Consider the following 15,601-nt stretch of genomic DNA (forward strand, 5'->3'; position numbering starts at 1 on the left):
TTATTTGCTCTAGACAGGAATGGAACGTGAGCCAAAAATCAGACATCTGTTATTGCAACTCCTTTACACATCATCTAGAGATACCTAAAGCTGTATTCTGTCCAGGCCTTTGAGTTAGAAAATACTGATAGACTGAATAGACTTCTGATAGTGATTCAAAGTCACCGTCTTCAAAGCAGTAGCCTTAATCAGAAAAGTACTACTTAATCAGAAAGTAGTCCAGCACCTACTCCTAATGAACTTCCAAGTTTCCGTGGAAGTTCTTGGAATATGAAAAGCATTCTCATAATTCATGGATACATAACCATTGCTCATTTCTGCAGCCCACATGTTGGACAAGATTCAGATATAAATAAGACACTCACAAATCAAATCCAAAATCTTGCATCTTTATAGAGGGAAGATTTAAAAAGTTGTTTGAAATGAGCTCCAAATGAGAAAGTCTACCTCAAAGGCTTCCATCTGCACCAAGCTGTTATTTGAAAAACAAAATTACTTATTTTTACACTGCTGCCTGCAAATACATATCATTGCTTGAAAAAAAGATCCAGTGGCCCAGCTGCCAACACCAAGCCGTAAATTTGCAGATAGGAAGCTTCTGCCTTTACAAAGCGTAAGGCTGAAACTCAACAGACTCATTCACCTGAAGGCCAAGAAGTGGAATCAGAGGTAGGGGGCTAGGAAAGTCAGTATATAAAAAGCTGAATATGCCTAAGAAAAATAGGGTCTCAGGTACAACTTAATTCTGCCATTTCCCACTTCTTTAAAACTGATTTCACAGTTTAAATGCTGGGGGGGGTTGTATATTTTTTACTGTACAGTTTTTAGCAAACCATGAAACAAATCTCATTGTGTGGCACTAAATTCAGGTCCATATAGTGCTTTACATCTGAAACGCACTAAATTTTTCTTCCTTCCGTTTGCATTGTACTTGATGGCAAGAGTATCACGTCCAAAGCATAGGAATATTTCAGTGAAACTGCCAGCGAATTCTGGAGACGTTTGTTGGTAACAAAAGAATGGTTGCATGAAGGGATCTCAATTTCAGTTACAGGTACTGAGAAGAACAGAATCCTAGAAAGCCAAATCCTGTAATTTCTCATCCTTACTCCAAGAGCTTTGCTGTTCCCCCTTCAAAGCTGCACCACCACAGCCCCGTTGTTATCGCCCAAAAACCTTCTCCTACTGAAGTACTATATTTCACACTTCCTTTCCCAGGTTTAAGCTGGTACCAATTATCTCTCTTCAGGCCTCCTTGTTATGCAGCTCCCTATCATCCCACATCTGGTTCTTCTTCTTGTTTTTAATTCTTCTCACAACTTGAGTGCATAAATCCTTGCCTAGTTCCCACCCCAAACAGGCACTCTTCTCAGTTTCCTTTCAAGGCTCCTCATTCAAGTGCACTCTCCTGCAGCCTTCAAAGCAATCTTCTAAACCTCAGCACAGCAGTAACTGCCCAGATCCATAGCTGCTCTTCAGCACATTGTTGACAGCTATGAACCCCACAGTAGTGCAAGGAGACACACAGGTAAAATTATGGGAGAAAATTCAGAAAGAGATGAGCTGCAGGTTCAACATTGTACCAAGCATTTGCTATGGGACATGGGGTGGCAAAAAACTGTGACCTGAATTACTGACTACAGATAACATAAACAGAACCAGGCCCACACACTGTGTGTGTCAGCAGGAGTTAGGTATGATGGGACAGTGAATGTAGTCACTCCTGTACCAATACACACACAGACAGGGACACATCCAGGCAAAAAGATATAGCTACAGGTATACAGAGATGTGTATCTGCTTGGACAGGTATAATGCTAAGAGTGACACGCAGATACACTAGGAAATGCTTCACAGCAATTCATAAGGCTGAATCTGAAACGTGCAGACCATTTCCTTCACTCCTTGGGGTGACACAGAGGCACAGTTAAGGTCTCTAATTTGCAGCAAAGTGGAAGTGCCAGAAACAAACAGGTTTCCAGCAGAGCCTTCTGCTTCACTCTTGGTTTTCATGACCCACTGGGGTGCAAGGATGTGCAAGCAACCACTGTGGCCATGGTGTCAAACACGCTCCCAGGCCACCAAAACAATCTGACACCCTCCTGGTGGGGTGCGTGTGGGCCTGCAGGGATGACAGGTACCAACCCAGCAGTGGATGTCTTACCAGCAAGGTCCAACGTCCTGTCCACGAAGACGACAGAGGCCTTGTTGGTGGCCGTCCTCCTCCTGTTCCTGGCTGGGGCGTAGCCTGCCAGCTCAGCGGCGACGATCCTGCTGAGGGCCCCCACGGCGAAGCTCTCCTCTCGCAGGCCCAGGGCGGAGAACAGAGCGTCCAGGTCGCCCACCAGGGCCCGCACGGCCGCCCGCAACTCGGCGGGCAGCGCACCCAGCCCGACCTCCGAGGGGCCAGGGCCGCCAGGGCCGGGCAGCGGCGGGAGGAGCGCCGCCAGGGCGGGCAGCAGGCAAAGTTCCGCCGAGACGGGCGCCAGGAGTGGCGGGCCCCGCAGCACGACCTCAGCGTGGCCGCCCTCGCCCATCCAGCGCCGCAAGGTCTCCTCCAGCTCGGCCGGCCCGTCGCCCTCCGCCTCGCCGCCGCACACCAGCACGCAGTGCCGCACGGCGCCCTGCCCCAGCACGGCACGCACCGCGGCCGCCGCGCCGCCCCGCAGCGCCCCGCTCAGCACGAACACGACGCGGGCCGCGCCGGCCGCCACCGCCGCCTCCGCGGACAGCGCTCCGACAGCCAGCGCCCCGGCCGCCAGCAGCTCGCCTGCCCCGCCGCCCCAGTGTAGCGCCTCGGCGGCCGGCGCGTCCAGCAGGACGGCGGCGCGCTGCGCCCGGGCCAACGCGGGCTCCCAGGCCCGGCGGCTCAGGCGCCGCAGCAGCTCCGACCCCGCCATGGCCGTGACAGCACAACACGCCCCACGTGCCCGGCGCGCCGCGGGCGCCGAGCGATGACGCCACGAGCGCGGGTTGGCTGAGGGCGGGGCCGGCCCCGCCCACGGCCGGGTCGTGCGGGGTCTGTGGGCAAGGCCGGAGGTCTTCGGGGTCCGGTGTGTGCTACGCCGCGAAAACAACCGCCTTGCTGGCATTTACAGCACTGGAAGGGTGAAACTTTCATCACTGTTCCCTGTCACAGGATTCCGTATTTCTTGCTGGTGTTAACAAATGCACTGGTTGAGGTACTGACGAGGAGTGTTCTCTTTCAAGAAGTGCAACTTTTATGATATACAGTTGGAGACGTGACAAGCTAGTTTAATTCGTTTTCTCCTTTTAAAAGGCCTTTATCTCAAAAGCAGTTTCAAAGCTAACTATCAAAAACGGCACAACAAGGACCCACAGTTTCTTCTCCCCAGAGAACTGAAGGCTCGGTTCCAAACTTGTGTTCTACACGGTATTTCACTTGGGCAACCTCCTTAGTACAGAGTGAGGAAGAGAACTCTGACACAGTAGGATTATCAGTATTAACAAAGAGATAAAATACTTAATTAGTTCATCCTTCCCATCTTAACTGGTCTTCTTAGGTCTCTCACAGGTTCAGCTGTTTTCAGAACACTGAAAAACACAAGTAATGCAGAACCACCAGATTTCCAGTAATTAAATCACATCCTTTCCTTCCACTGTGCTCCATGCACATTCCTACACAGATGCATTCTTCCCTCTTCTCTCTCTGTGCTGTTCTAACCCCAATCTGTTATTTTAACTTTAGGGCATATAACTTCATGATGCCAGAAAAATATGTAAGTTAATAGCCTTCTTGACTGTTTTGATTTGAAAAATGAATGCCAAGAAGGGATGGTTAACCACTGGGCCCCTAAGCTTATACACAAGTAGAATTATCCTCCTCTCATATTGAATTACTTCAGAGATTATGTATCTCTGAGTTTTTGCTGTATGGTTGAGTGCCATAGACCAAATCTATATATATTATGGCTTGCCCTACTACTTTAAAAGGGTTTTTTAGCTTTATAATGTTTAAAAAGTTGGTTTTAATCTCTTCTTAAAGGTTGACGGGTTTTTTGAGACATATTGTCAAAACATCAGATGCTTTTTTAAGAAAGCAAATAGCTTTTTACTTTATAAATACAATATTGATTGCATCTAGTTTTGCGTATGCCAATGTTGAAAAAAAGGCCTACTATCCAGAAGACAAAATGAGGTTAATCAGTTTAAAGCATAGTGGTTAAATTACAAAATAAAATTATCTAGTAATTATGAAATTTTGAAAATTATGAAATAAATTATCTACGCTTATTTTATTACATTTATTATGTTTAGTATTTATTACAGCTTATTTTATCCCATGGGCAAATTTACAACTATCGTGTTAGAAAAAGAACTGTATTAAAGGTTTCCCATAAACTTCATATCTTTTTGTGGGTTTCTGGAGTGTAACCTGTGAGTTAATATGTTTATGCAGCTTGCAAAGATGTATTCTTTTATCTTCAGCCTTTCAGCTACTCAGGGCCTTAGGAGAAGCAGTTTCTACAGGCCACAACTGCTGCTCTCCCTCTGTGAAGCAGCAAGGAGAAACACCATGGTCCCTTCCACAGGCTGGGACTGGTGAGAGTTGTTACTTTTGAGGGCAGAGGTTAAAAAGCCACATAGGCCAACAGCCCTCTGTCCTTTGAAACAAAGCAGGAAACAGATTCTGAGCACTCTCTCTCCAACTGGAGCCAGAGGTGAGTAAAGATCTTCCTGGGAGCAGTAGCAGTGGCAACTACTTTTGAGATTTAGCCTGCTTGGGCCAGATTTCAATATTGAAGCTGCTCAAGCTGTTCAAGGCGGATTTTTACATCACTACTAGCTCAGTGTGATTTCTATTCGAAGGTTTCTGCAAGGAAAACTGCTTTGAGGATCTCCACCAATGTATTTTAAGAGATTTTACATTCTACACATACTCCTGGTTTCTATCTGTGGTATTTTTCACAAATGTGATTTTCTTTCTTCTTCCTTGTGTCTGCAATCAAAGGAAACTATTAGAGTTCTTCTGTGTCATTTAAAGTCAGCCAGAAGTGTATTAAATGACCAAGTAAACAAAACAGGAATGAAAATTGAGACACTGATGTCTAATAGCAAGTACCATAATACAGATTTATCTTATGAGAAACAACTGTCTAGAAATGTTTTGGGTGAAAAATGCCTTTGCACTACTGTATGTATAAAAAATGAGATTGCATGATGAAAACATACCCAATTACACTACATAATCTGTACCTGTACATGATACCCAAACATTTAATTTTATATGAAAAAATTTTTGAGGTGGTTGGTTGTTCATCTGAACTCCAGTGAAATGTCACGAAACTTTCGAACAAGCTTTTCTATGCAGGCAATTCGAATAAGCTTCCCCCACTGAGAGTTGTGATGTGTTTATATTACAGTCAAACCCTCTAGCCTGACTTCTCACAAGCTGACCTGCTGTGAAAAACGGGCTCCCTGTTTGAGTTTTCACAAACATCCTAAAATGCCACAAGCTCCATTTGTACACACAACTGGTCAAAACTTTTGACAGTTGTTGGTACTTACATTTTCTAATGAATCGTGCAGTTGTTGTTTAGCATTCAGAGATGTAAAGTGAGAAAATCATCAGGAAAAATGGCTTGCTACTTCCATTGCTTTTAAAATTGAGCAATTTCTTCATGAAATGCACAGAAACACTCTAGAACCCTCAAAGCACACTACGAATGCTAAACTCTTACTGGAGCTAAAAATAAAATCAAGAAATTTGTGGAGAAAAAAAAAAATCTCCAAAGAGTTGTTAAAGCTAAAGTACTACGTCCAGCTGGGAGAGTCCCTTGAAAAGCTGAGAGCTAGGACAGCACTAGTAGAAGCAGGAGCGTGTTTACCCCGTGGTTACACTCCCCCAGCAGCTGCCATCAGCCGCCAGTAGAAGCACGGCACGTGTGTTCAGCCCAGTCCTGCTTCTGGAGATAGGCAAGGATGTTCTCGAGGAGGAGGTCGCCACGCTGCCCGTGATCCCTGCTGAGGGCACGGAAGGGCGTTTAGGGATGCAGGAGAGCACAGGGCAGCGAAAGGCAGGGAAGGCGGCTCTCGCAGGCACACCACGCCTCACGAGGGTGGCGAAGGCGCAGCTGAGGTGAGTCCGGCAGCAGACAGAGCGGGCCGGGCCGGCTCTGCGGGGCGGGCAGTGCCGGGGCCGGGCCGGCCGGGCCGCCCCCCGCAGCCCGTGCCCGGGGCGCCGCGGGGCCGGGCCGGGCCCGCTTCCTGTGCGTGTCACTCACGCGGCGGGGGAGGGGAAGCGCCAGGCGGCGGCGGCGGTTCCTCCGCGAGCGGCGGCGTTGGGCATTCGCAGCCGCCCGTCCGAGCGCCGCCCTCCCGCGGCCCGAGCCGACCAGAGAGTCCCGGGGCGGCGCGGCGGGGCCACCCGGCGGCGGCGGGCGCTGCCCAGGCCGGCCCCCGCGTCCCGCGGGAGGCGGCCATGTCTACCGGCGAGGCGGAGCGGTTGTCGGCGGACGCCGACGGGGCCGCGGGGGACGAGGAGGAGGAGTGGCTCTATGGCGGTACGGACCTTCCCCGACCCCCGTGCCCAGCCCGCCTCCCCTGCGGGCCGTCCCGGCGCGGCCGCGGCGGGGGGGCCGTGCGGGGGTGCGCAGGCCGCGGCGTGCGCCGCCTCGCCGGGCCGCTGAGCAGTGTCCCCCCGTCCCGCCGCCCCCGTGGCTGCTCAGTCCCCTCTCTCCTCCCGGCCAGCCCCCCAGCGACCGCGGCTCCCGGCCTCCTGCCCTGCCCGGTGTCCGGGGCGCTGCCGGTGCCGCGACCGCTTCTGCCGGGCCGCGCAGGCCGAGGCGCGCTGGGCCTGGGCGCGGGGGCCCCGCGTGGCGTCCGCGCCTCCCACGCTCCCCTCTCTGGCCCCTGGCCAGGGTCCCGGCGTTGCAGTACTGAAAGAGCCTTAGCCGTTTATACATAAACTTTTTTTACAACTTTAGGGACTTTCTGTACGTTCAAATGGTGATGAAACCTGTAAACTAAGCCCTGCCTCTGTGGTGGACCTGTCAGCGTAGAGCGCTCTGAGGGCTCGGGGATCTGCTCGACTAATTTCATAACTGAAACGTTAAGAACATGTCTGAGTAGTAATCTGAAGAGCTGCCCAGTCTGCATAGCAAGATATCTGTCATGGCTGATATTCAGGCGATTGTATTCTTAAATAGTGTGTTTCTTTTCTCTTATGGTAGATGAAAATGAAGCAGAGAAAGCAGAGGAAGAAAAATCTAGGTGAGTATCTTGGCAACTGGAAGTCCTGTAGCGTGGCTGCGCAAAAATTGTATTCTTTACATTCATCTTCCCAGCTGCTCGAAAGTTGGTGGCACCTGACCATTCTCTGATGTCTTTGAAAATGTCCTTAAGATAGTGTGTTGGACTTGGCTTTTCTGTGAAATTAGGTCACTAGACTGTGAAAGTTATTTTAAGTTTTAACTGTATGGACGGCAGTAACCCCTCATAAAATGTCAACAGGTCTCTTATTTCTGTAATCGTTCTGCTTTGTGGTCTTAGTGATGGATCAGGACTTCATTTGTTCAAGATGATTTAGAAACTAAAAGACAGCCTGTCTCCCAAAGAGTTTGCCGTGTGGTTGCAAAAAGAGGAATACAAGGAAGCAGTGTAAGGTTACCAGATAGGTGGATCTACACATCACATCTGCTTAGGCTTTTGGGGTTGTTTTTTTTTCCCTAGTAAGACAGTATTTGAAAAAAATTTGAAAATGCTTTGGAATTATTTGGGGGGAGCCTGCTTGAGTTATAAGGAGCTGTAGTAGAGCACAAAGATGCTTCATTAACTTCTAGTGAAGTTAATGAAGATCAGTAGCAAGGACTGACTGGAAATGGGAATCAATTGCTCATGCTGAATGAAGGAAGTCCCACAATTGGTAAAATATGGAAATTTTTGATTGTCAAGATATATTAAACATAAAAGGAAAGCCAATGTGTGAAAGCATTCATTGTTATTTTCTATAGATGCTTCCATTTTTCAGTGCAAACTTTTGCATTTAGTTACCCTTGGTGAACTGCTTGTTCCTAAGCTTGCTCAGTTGCTTTTCTGAACTCATGTCAACTTTTGACAGGCACAGAATGATAAAGCAGTAATGACCTCCACCACATGACTATATATGATATCATTGTGAAGCAGCTACTAGATGTAATTATTTGATTTCCATTGGTTCTGTAATATAAGAAGCAGAGTTCTTTTCTGCCACTTAACAAGTTTTTAGACCTCTGTTGCATTTGTCTTGAATCCATCTCTTTTCCAAGACAAAGAATTCTAGTTATTTATTTCCTCTTTATTTAGAAGCTATTCCTTATCAGTTGATTCCTCATGTTCTTGACCTGGCATCTTTGTCAGTATTACTGTTATTTAAGAAAATTACTTGCGTGGCAGCCAGAATGATCTTTAGAAACAGTTTATTCCATTTTCTGGTCAATAGTGTCTAGCTTGACTTTTGGCTGCCTCATTACATAGTTTTGGACAAAAAACCATAACAAATATTAACTTACACATCCTACAAGTTGTGTTTGGAACTCTGGAAGTGTAAGGACAGTTTACCTCTTAAAAGTTTTGGTCTGTGGCCTCTCAGTTTTGGTATTCTTCGTGTCTATAAAAATTGTGAGGTGTTATTCAGATTCTGTAGCTAGTCTGTCATTTTACCAGGTGAGGAACTCGAAGCTTGAATGCTGTGTTGGGTTTTGGTGCAAAACTTGCGAGTGGGTATTTTGCCAACAGAATATGGGATTAGAATAATTCAATTCCATAAAAATTGGCAGTTGCTCACTCATTCCAGAAATACCTTTTCAGTGAAAGAATGTTGTTTCTAAATGGCTACCTGCTTACTCTGCTGTTGTGGTGCAGCTCTTAATAGCTAATGGAACTATGGAAGTTAAAATAATTGCTGTGTAAGAAACGGCAGTAGGTAGGCTCAGTGAGCTTCTTTGCATGGGTTTGACAGAACTGGTCTGGTCATTTTTGGTGGAGTGGTAGTTTTAAAATTTTTACAGTTTTCACTCTACAGTGAAAATATAATTGAATTAATAATTGAATTGTAGCTATTCCGTATGGTAGAAGAAAATTTCACAATGCAGATATGGGAATTCTGTTTCAGTGCAACATTACCTGTGGGTATTTAAATGTTTTTCCGTTATGTCTTTGAAAAGTGTCAGTCTCCAGGGGAAAAAAACCCTCTGTTATTCTCCCTTCATATACTATGAAATATTTCACTTTGATTTCAAAAGAGGATCCGGGTGTAATGCCTCATTACTTCCAACTATTCTGCAAACATCCAGCTAGTACGATAGCTAAATAATATAGATTTTTCTTTTTTAATAAATTGATTTTTTTAATTAGTGCAGAAGACAGCTGGAGCTTTGGCTTTTCATCTGGAATGATCTAGCAAAGCTTTTTTCGTCATCAGCTGATACATGTGAAATAATACATGCATAAATACCTAGTTTCATCTTTTCCTGTTTGTTTTTATTTAAGTGCTCCACCCCCACCTGGAAGTGAAGAGGAAGCTGCAGAAAATGGCGTTGTGAAAACGGTAGTTTTAAATGTGTTTTTGAAATACTGCTTTAATATGTTTTGATTCTATGATTTATCGGGAATTCATGATTTGACTAGGACCTATAATTAAATGAATCAATGATTAAGTGTACACCTTTGATTTTATTTTTTCTAGAAAGTGTTTGCAGACTGCAGAAACTGTAGAAATTACTAAGTTAGGAAATCAAATTTCCAGGTGTGCTCCACTTTTTAAATCTAATTTACAGACAATAAATTAATAGTACTTATATTTTTGGGGGGGGAGAGGAAATATGGTGCTTGAAGAGAGCTGTCTTTTATCCAAGCTGTCCTTTTCAAAATGATGCTCCGTTTTTTTCTCAGGGGTAGGAAAATAAAATCCTCTGATCATTTTTCTTTTTTTGAATGGGATAAACAATCAGTATTTGCAGAACTATGTGTAAATATGGATCAAGAGATGAATTACGTGTGCATTTCAGGGGCAACATAACAGACTTGTTTGGTAGTAGTCTTCACTGTTTAGTATGTCTTACAATTTGAGTGTTAGTGTGATGAAGGAAAGGACCAGGAAATTAAATTTGCAGTTGCAGTGTTGATAAAAGGACTCAGTTTACTGTGATTGGAACAATTTAAATATGTTCTATGACAAAACTGTAGTTTTACTTCACTGGGAATTTTTAGCTTGTGTCTTGCAAGAATTTTTTTTGAATGATGTAGAAACCACGATCATGATATTTGTGTAAGTTTTAAGGGCTGGCTTCTCAAAAGAATTTTTTTTTTCAATAACTTCTTCTGAAAGACAGTACAACTTTACAAAGTTAAAGTTGGGGGAAAAAAGTTATAAAAACTTAAAAACTTACTTTGGTTGTTTAAAATGAAAAGATATTTATTTAGAGTACATCAAAGGTGTTTTGTGTGATGCTAATGTTGTAAGTGGGTGGTAAATTTAGTCTGTTAGATATAAGGCAACAATATTACACTTTTTTGGACTTGCTGATTTTAAAGTATTTCTGGAAATCCTTATAGGTGCAGTTTCCTTGTACTTGCATACCTTTGTATTTTTCACCTATATAAAGCCTAGCATTGTTAGGATATCATTAGCGTATCTCCCTAAAATTGAGAACTTCATGGTAAATGGTATGCATGAAGGTTCAGCAGCAACCTAGAAAAATGGGCATTGTTCAAGTTGGTTGAATAAGAAAAAGGAAATATTTCTGTGAAGAGGAAGCTAAGAAATCATTCATTATAAGAGAAATGGGGTTTGGTTGAGAAGGGTTGCCCTTGCCCCATGACTAGACTCTTCATTGTTATGTAAATTATGTTAATGTTGTGTAGCAAGGATGAACTGCACTCCAACATCTTATCTTCTAAGCAGCTGCTTATTTTTGTCTAATTTATGTACCAGGCAAGTTCACAGTATAATAGATAAGGGCTAGAGCTCAGCTGTGCATGGATAACTGCAGACTGCCTGGGCAGAATCAGCTTGGCTTTGGTGTGTTCAGCCTCTTGCTGAAGGATTCCAGTACATGAATAAGGGTGATTTGGTTGATAAAGTTCACTTGGATTCCACGATGTTTCTGAAGAAGTTACTCACCAAAGGATTTTAAGAAAACTATGCAGTTATAGAATGAGTCCCAGATGGATAATTAATGTGTAAAAGATAGAAAACATGGGGTAGAAGTCAAGGTTCAGTTTTCATAGTGAAGGAAGGTCAACTCCAGTGGGAATTCTCTGGAATGTTGTGCATAACCTGTGCTGTTTAATGTGTTTACTTGGAAAAGGGCTAAGTTGTGAAATCACAAGTTTTCTGATGTTACAAAGTTAATCAAGATAGTAAGAGCAAGTACTGACTGGATAATACACAGCAATTGAATTCTGTATAGAAAGAGTGATGTTCATTGGTGAAAAAACAGGTTTACAAATAAAATTATGGTCTCTGAGTTGATCATTACCACTTAGGAGGGACACAATAAGATATGTAGACAGACCCACAAAGTTGATGGTTAAGTGCTAGACTGGAGTCTAAAAAGCACTTAAACCATGTGATACAGCAGAAAGTGAATATAGAACAAAATGGAAGATATCATTATACTATAAATTCATGGTTCAATTGCACCCTGAATTCTGACTGCTGTTCTTTCCCCTCCTGTCATAAAAGCTACTACAACTGGAAAAGTTGAGAGAAGAAGAGCAGCAAGAGTAATTGAGGTAGTTTTCATACCAGGAATGGCTGAGTAGCCAAGGACTTCTCAGCTGGGAAGAAAGACATACATAGGATATGATGGAGTCTGACAAAATCACATATGGAGACTATAAATAAGGATTGACTCCTCACAGTTTCTTCCATATGAGGACTGTGACTGCTAAATAAAGGTCACAGGAGTCAGGATGAACACAAATAAAATATGTTGGATCTTTATGCAGTAGATGGTGCAATGGAACTCCTTGCCAAAGAGTGTCACTGCTAGGAGCTTTTATGAGTCTGCGGAAAGTCTGGACAAGTACTTGAGAGAAAGATCCATTGGGGTGACTGAAAAAACCAAACCATAACTGGCTTAGGAGGTACCCCGAGCTTATAATAATCAGCAGCTGAACGAGTTAGGGAGGAACATCATATGGATTTTTTTCTCTCCTCTGTGGTCTCTGTAAGGGGAAACCAAAACAAAACACCTAACAAACCCAAAATAGTGGACTAGGTGAACTCTTGGTGTGAACTGGCATGTCTGTTTTGTTTACCAGCAAGCTTGAAAGCTGTGGACACATAAAGTGTGCTCTTGTATCTGATTTTTCAGCCTGTTTGCTGAAAAATCTGAAGTATTTTATGTAGTTTACTGATGTTAGGAATGAATAGATTTCTCTGAAGTGCGGTGTTCGTAATCAACTGGAAAAACATGTATTTGAGTTACTCTGGATACATAATTGATGATGGCAAGAAGCTAGTCTTGCTTATCTCTAAATTCTTTCCTGAATGACAAGGTAAGAGTAGAACCAGTGTGTATGAGCTAGATAGAGGGAAGAAGGATATTAGATAGTGGAAACTATTTTATGCTTATTTAGGAAATGTCATGTTTCAGATACTTGTAACCTCCTAAATTTACTGTTAATGCTACTCATTTCTAAGGACTAGGAAGAGGAGAATTTTCTTTCAAAGATTTCTAGAGCAGATAATTTTGTCTGTTTTATTTTTCTGCTTTAAAGGTAGGTGACTGCCTTTTGTCTAAGGAATGACTTTTTCTTTCGTAGAAAGTGCCAGAGGCTGAGGATGATAGTGATAGTGATAGTGATGATGATGAAGATGATGTTCAAGTCACCATAGGAGATATTAAAACAGGAGCTCCACAGTTTAGGTAAGTTATTTGCAAACACTTTTAAGATTGTATTTAATTTTTAACTTAGTCTCTTTAATACTTGTCAATGTCAAATTGTACATGCAATAAGTGGCAATTAGGAGTTTTTTCAGCAATGTTTTTAATGATAGAGTGACTTGATAACAAAGTGAAATGAAATCAATGAAGTACAAGGAAGAGCTGTTATATGAGTTGTGTTTTCATATTTTGTATTAAGTTTGTAAAGAGGAGAGTTGTTTTTTATTTTGGAATGGCTATGTTATATAGCATTTTTGGGGTTCTTACTGTGATAGTGACATTTTGGTTGCAAAGTGTAGGGTGGCAAGGACATGAGTTATTTGTCTGTCATCCTGTTTATGGTGGATATAGTTCTAATTAGACCTCTGTAGTTTCAATTCCTATTGATGTTCTCAAATAATATTTTAATGTAGTTCAGGATGGAGCTGCCAGTCCCTGGAGATTATTTCTCAAGATCATGGTTTAGGCATTTGTACCATATGAGAACTTTTTTGCTGCTTTTATTGCCCCATACTTCTTCTGCTTTTGAGAAAGAGCTTGTTTTCTCTGAATGCTTTTCAACAGTGTTACTTTTACCCAAAATTATAAAATAGTATTTTTCATTGCATGGAAACTTTCTGAGAAAAGTGGCTTGCTTGTTTTTCTTGGCAATCCTAATATTTTTATGCTTATAACCAGAGTTACTAGGGTGCTGTTTCTTAATAGAAATATGACAGGTCTGCAGGTAGGTCTGACTCATGTATATCATTATGTTCTTAACTTTGGAATGAAGGTGATTTACTCCCATTTGAAACAATATTTTTAAACTTTCAGTATTTCATATCCTAAATTATTGTGCAAATCAATGTAATATTTAAAAAATTGAAATTCTTTCAGTTCTTTATTTTTCTGCTCTCAATAACTTGCAGTATTCTTGTGATGTTGGCAGTGACTTCAAATTTTATGACACTAAAGCAAAATTAGATTCGTATTCTCTGTGGATTTGCTGGTGCTCTTTCCTTGAATACAGAAGACAATGAGCAGATGATCCTGAATTTAATTGGAGTAGAAAGTTTTATATAGAAATGCTTATTTTCTGAAAAACCTTTTTTTCTGGGCAAATTGGACAGAAAATTCATGGAAGGCCAGTAATCTAAAACAAACTGAGCATTGCTGTTCATTTTAACTCCAGTAGACAAGTTTCTTTTATAGGATTAAATGATTTTTCCTTTAGTCCACTACTGTTTAAAAAAAACCCATTGGATTTGTTTGACAAAGTCATGCACAAATACAGCATGGCAGATCAGAAGATTAAATGTTTTTTATCAGTTTTAGGCTGTTCTAGCGCTTGAATGAAAACTAAAACTGCATGGAAGTGGATACACTTGCCTTCAAATTATATTTTCATCTCATTATGTTTATGGGTCACCTGTGAGAATAAGATGCATTACACACAAGTGGTAGTGAAAGCTAGCTCTTAATGTTACAAATTAACTATACTGTAATTCCTAAGCTAGTTAAATCTGTTCAGTATTTAGATTTCTGACTGCATTTTTATGAAGAAAACTTTCAAGTATTTTAGAAAGTGAAAAGTTATGTACTTTTCTGCTGGTCACAGGGATAGGTGATTGCTAGAAGTACTTTAAAACAGACAGCATTTCAATCATTTTAGAGAGATGCTTGTATTTTCCACTTCTGTACAGATTAAATGGAATGATTATGAAGAGAGAAAATGCTCCATCTAAACCCTTCCTTTTTTTATTTATTTTATTTTTATTCTAATCCCCAGACTGTCATCTGTGTCCCTAAATGAATTGCATTTTTCCTCTCTCTCTTCTTCTGGTTCTGTCCATTCTTGTTTCTATCAAGGTCTTTATCCTTTCAACTCAGGAGGATTGACTGGGACTTGCTTCACAACTGTTTATTAGTTGGAGAAGTTGCTACTGAGCATAGAAAGGTACTCTCTCTTCCTCCTAGGCTGATCACTTTACTTTTACAGTGTTGCCAGCTTGGAAAGCTAGAGATTCAGGATGGCGATTGAGCCTGGGTCCAATTTGTTTCTGGATCTAGCTATCTCTTGTTTTTTGTTTTCTTCTGGTTTGAAAGTTTCCTTTATCTAATTCATTTTTTTGTTAATTTCCTGAAGTTATGGAGCAGCACCTGTGAATCTCAATATTAAGGCAGGAGGACGAGCTTATGGATCTTCTGGTAAGAAAATTTACACAGTACTATTAATAAAAGTGCAGAAAACCCCCAAACATTGGATAGTTTTGGATTAAGGAAATAATTTTAACTTCCAAAACTTCTTGATAAATTTAGCTTTTTCTTTCTGTTATTATTTCTGAAGCATATTGCAACTGTTAAAATTCCACTTAGTAGAGACAGAAGGCTCTAACTTGGTAACTTTTCTTTACAGGTGCAAAAGTTAAAGGACTGGATCTAGATGCGCCAGGGAGTATTAATGGTGTGCCGCTTCTGGAAGTAGACTTAGATTCTTTTGAAGATAAACCGTGGAGAAAGCCAGGTAATGTCTGGTTTATGTTAACTGATATATAGGTGTTCAGTAGGTTATTTTAATAGTAATCCTGTTGACTGCACGTAGGTGCCACCTGCCCTATCCCTAGAAGGTGCTGTGCAATATAACTTGTAAGAAGCAACTAAGTTACTTGTTGCCTTCCGGCTGTGCCAGAGAGTGTGTGGCTGTGCCATGTTTCTTAGTACTCATCCTG

General features: G+C 42.3%; 2 protein-coding genes across 6 annotated transcripts in view; one reads left to right on the forward strand and one right to left on the reverse strand.

Moving 5' to 3' along the window:
• The window catches only part of SCFD2 (sec1 family domain containing 2), a 189,351-nt gene extending 186,451 nt beyond the window's left edge, over nt 1-2,900 (reverse strand). For both annotated transcript variants that reach the window (XM_032685875.1, XM_032685873.1), the window contains exon 1: nt 2,165-2,900. In XM_032685875.1, coding sequence (XP_032541766.1) covers nt 2,165-2,900 — 736 coding nt within the window. The remainder of the gene's footprint in view (nt 1-2,164) is intronic.
• Nucleotides 2,901-6,396: 3,496 nt separating this feature from the next.
• Nucleotides 6,397-15,601, forward strand: part of FIP1L1 (factor interacting with PAPOLA and CPSF1) — a 38,893-nt gene continuing 29,688 nt past the window's right edge. The window contains exons 1-6 of one of the 4 annotated variants that reach the window (XM_032686008.1): nt 6,397-6,524; nt 7,194-7,233; nt 9,490-9,547; nt 12,772-12,875; nt 15,019-15,080; nt 15,289-15,396. In XM_032686008.1, the coding sequence (XP_032541899.1) occupies nt 6,443-6,524; nt 7,194-7,233; nt 9,490-9,547; nt 12,772-12,875; nt 15,019-15,080; nt 15,289-15,396 (454 nt within the window). In that variant the 5' untranslated portion in view covers nt 6,397-6,442. The remainder of the gene's footprint in view (nt 6,525-7,193; nt 7,234-9,489; nt 9,548-12,771; nt 12,876-15,018; nt 15,081-15,288; nt 15,397-15,601) is intronic. The other 3 variants (XM_032686009.1, XM_032686010.1, XM_032686011.1) reach the window with 3 other exon arrangements.

This window comes from Chiroxiphia lanceolata, chromosome 4 (genome assembly GCF_009829145.1).
Source record: "Chiroxiphia lanceolata isolate bChiLan1 chromosome 4, bChiLan1.pri, whole genome shotgun sequence".
NCBI lineage: Eukaryota > Metazoa > Chordata > Aves > Passeriformes > Pipridae > Chiroxiphia > Chiroxiphia lanceolata.